The sequence below is a fragment of the Haplochromis burtoni genome, unplaced genomic scaffold (genome assembly GCF_018398535.1).
Source record: "Haplochromis burtoni strain Fernald_Lab_line unplaced genomic scaffold, NCSU_Asbu1 Contig_43, whole genome shotgun sequence".
Classification (NCBI taxonomy): Eukaryota; Metazoa; Chordata; class Actinopteri; order Cichliformes; family Cichlidae; genus Haplochromis; species Haplochromis burtoni.
In genome coordinates, this window is record NW_024582404.1 from 2,819,783 (window position 1) to 2,821,134 (window position 1,352).

General features: G+C 49.0%; 1 protein-coding gene across 1 annotated transcript in view; it reads right to left on the reverse strand.

The window, feature by feature from the left end:
• Positions 1 to 161: 161 nt before the first annotated feature.
• The window catches only part of ctsla (cathepsin La), a 3,323-nt gene continuing 2,132 nt past the window's right edge, over positions 162 to 1,352 (reverse strand). Inside the window, exons 2-4 of the mRNA XM_042220099.1 lie at positions 866 to 1,177; positions 494 to 662; positions 162 to 343 (exon numbers count right to left, since the gene is read on the reverse strand). Coding sequence (XP_042076033.1) covers positions 177 to 343; positions 494 to 662; positions 866 to 1,177 — 648 coding nt within the window. The 3' untranslated portion in view covers positions 162 to 176. The remainder of the gene's footprint in view (positions 344 to 493; positions 663 to 865; positions 1,178 to 1,352) is intronic.

The following is a 1,352-nucleotide window of genomic DNA, read 5'->3' on the forward strand; positions in this document are numbered from 1 at the left end:
ACGATACAAAGGCCCTGAAACAGTCCTATCTACATTAGAACGACTCTCATACATATCAGCAGAGCGTTTTCCATCAGGCTGAGAAGTCTGTGACATTTAGGAGCTTTAACACCAACTGGAAGTGAAATTCATCAGCATTGAAAGGAAGAAGTGAAACTACTCTTGTTGAGTGGATTTTACACACTTGAAGGCCGAGCACACTGCAGCTGTGAAAGCCTGACTGACCTGTTCTTGACGATCCAGTACTTCTTGCCGTCCACATCTTCTCCCTCAAAGCCGTAGCCCACCAACAGCACGCCGTGGTCCAGCTCCTCGCTGCTGCACGCTGGCTCATAGTAGATTCCTGAAATTTAAAGCCACGAGTCAAACCTGCAGCTCAGTTTGAGCGTGAAACCTGACGCAGGAAGATATCGTCAAGTCAACTACTCCTCTCCTGTCCGTGCATTTTATAAGCTTTAAGTTAAAATGTGTTTTATAAGAGGCAAACACCGACCTGACTGGTAAAACTGGAAAGACTCGTGGCCGGCATCAATGGCGACTGAAATGGGTCCAACAGCAGCAACGGCCTTCATCAGAGCATGCTCGCTGCCGCTCTTGATGTCTGTGAACCCGGTGTCATTGACAGAGTTGTACTGGGGGTCGTAATGGCACTTCTGGTCATCCTGTAAGAGGGAAGGTGGTGGTGAGTGAGGACAACACTGAGCTCTGAATCAGTGTTCTGTGGTTAGCTCTTTTCTTTAAAAAACTAATAGAGATGAATTAAATGATCAATTATGCCGACACCTGATAAGTAAACTGCTGACAGGTCAGTAAGAGACAAATTACTTCTTTTCATTTGTGCTGAGGACACGTGAGAGATACGTACAGTTCCCAGGTAAGGGTAGGACTCCTCAGAGTCCAGGCCCTGGTTGTCCTTGACGTACTGGAAGGCCTGGTCCATCAGACCTCCGTTGCAGCCCTCGTTACCCTCGGGTTTGGAGCATTCCACCAAGTTCTGCTCGCTCAGCGACACCATCTTGCCGCTCTTCTTGAACTGCTGACCCTCCAGAGCTCCGGTGGCACTGAAAGCCCAGCAGGAGCCACACTGACCCTGAGGAGAGCAGACAGGACACAATGATGGTGAAGAAATGAAAGCACACAATGTCAGAGTTTTGTGGCTGTAAACTTCTGCATAAACCTAAGAGCAAAGGCAGAGGGGACTAATCGAACGACAGAAAAACGTATACCTGCTGCACCTTGGCCTGTTTACAGTGAGCTGGCTCCACCTGTTTGACAGCACCGAGTGAAAAATGTATGTCGAGGGGCGGAGAGAACAGGCTGTGCACTCATGGAAGGAGGGAGGAGGGGCATTG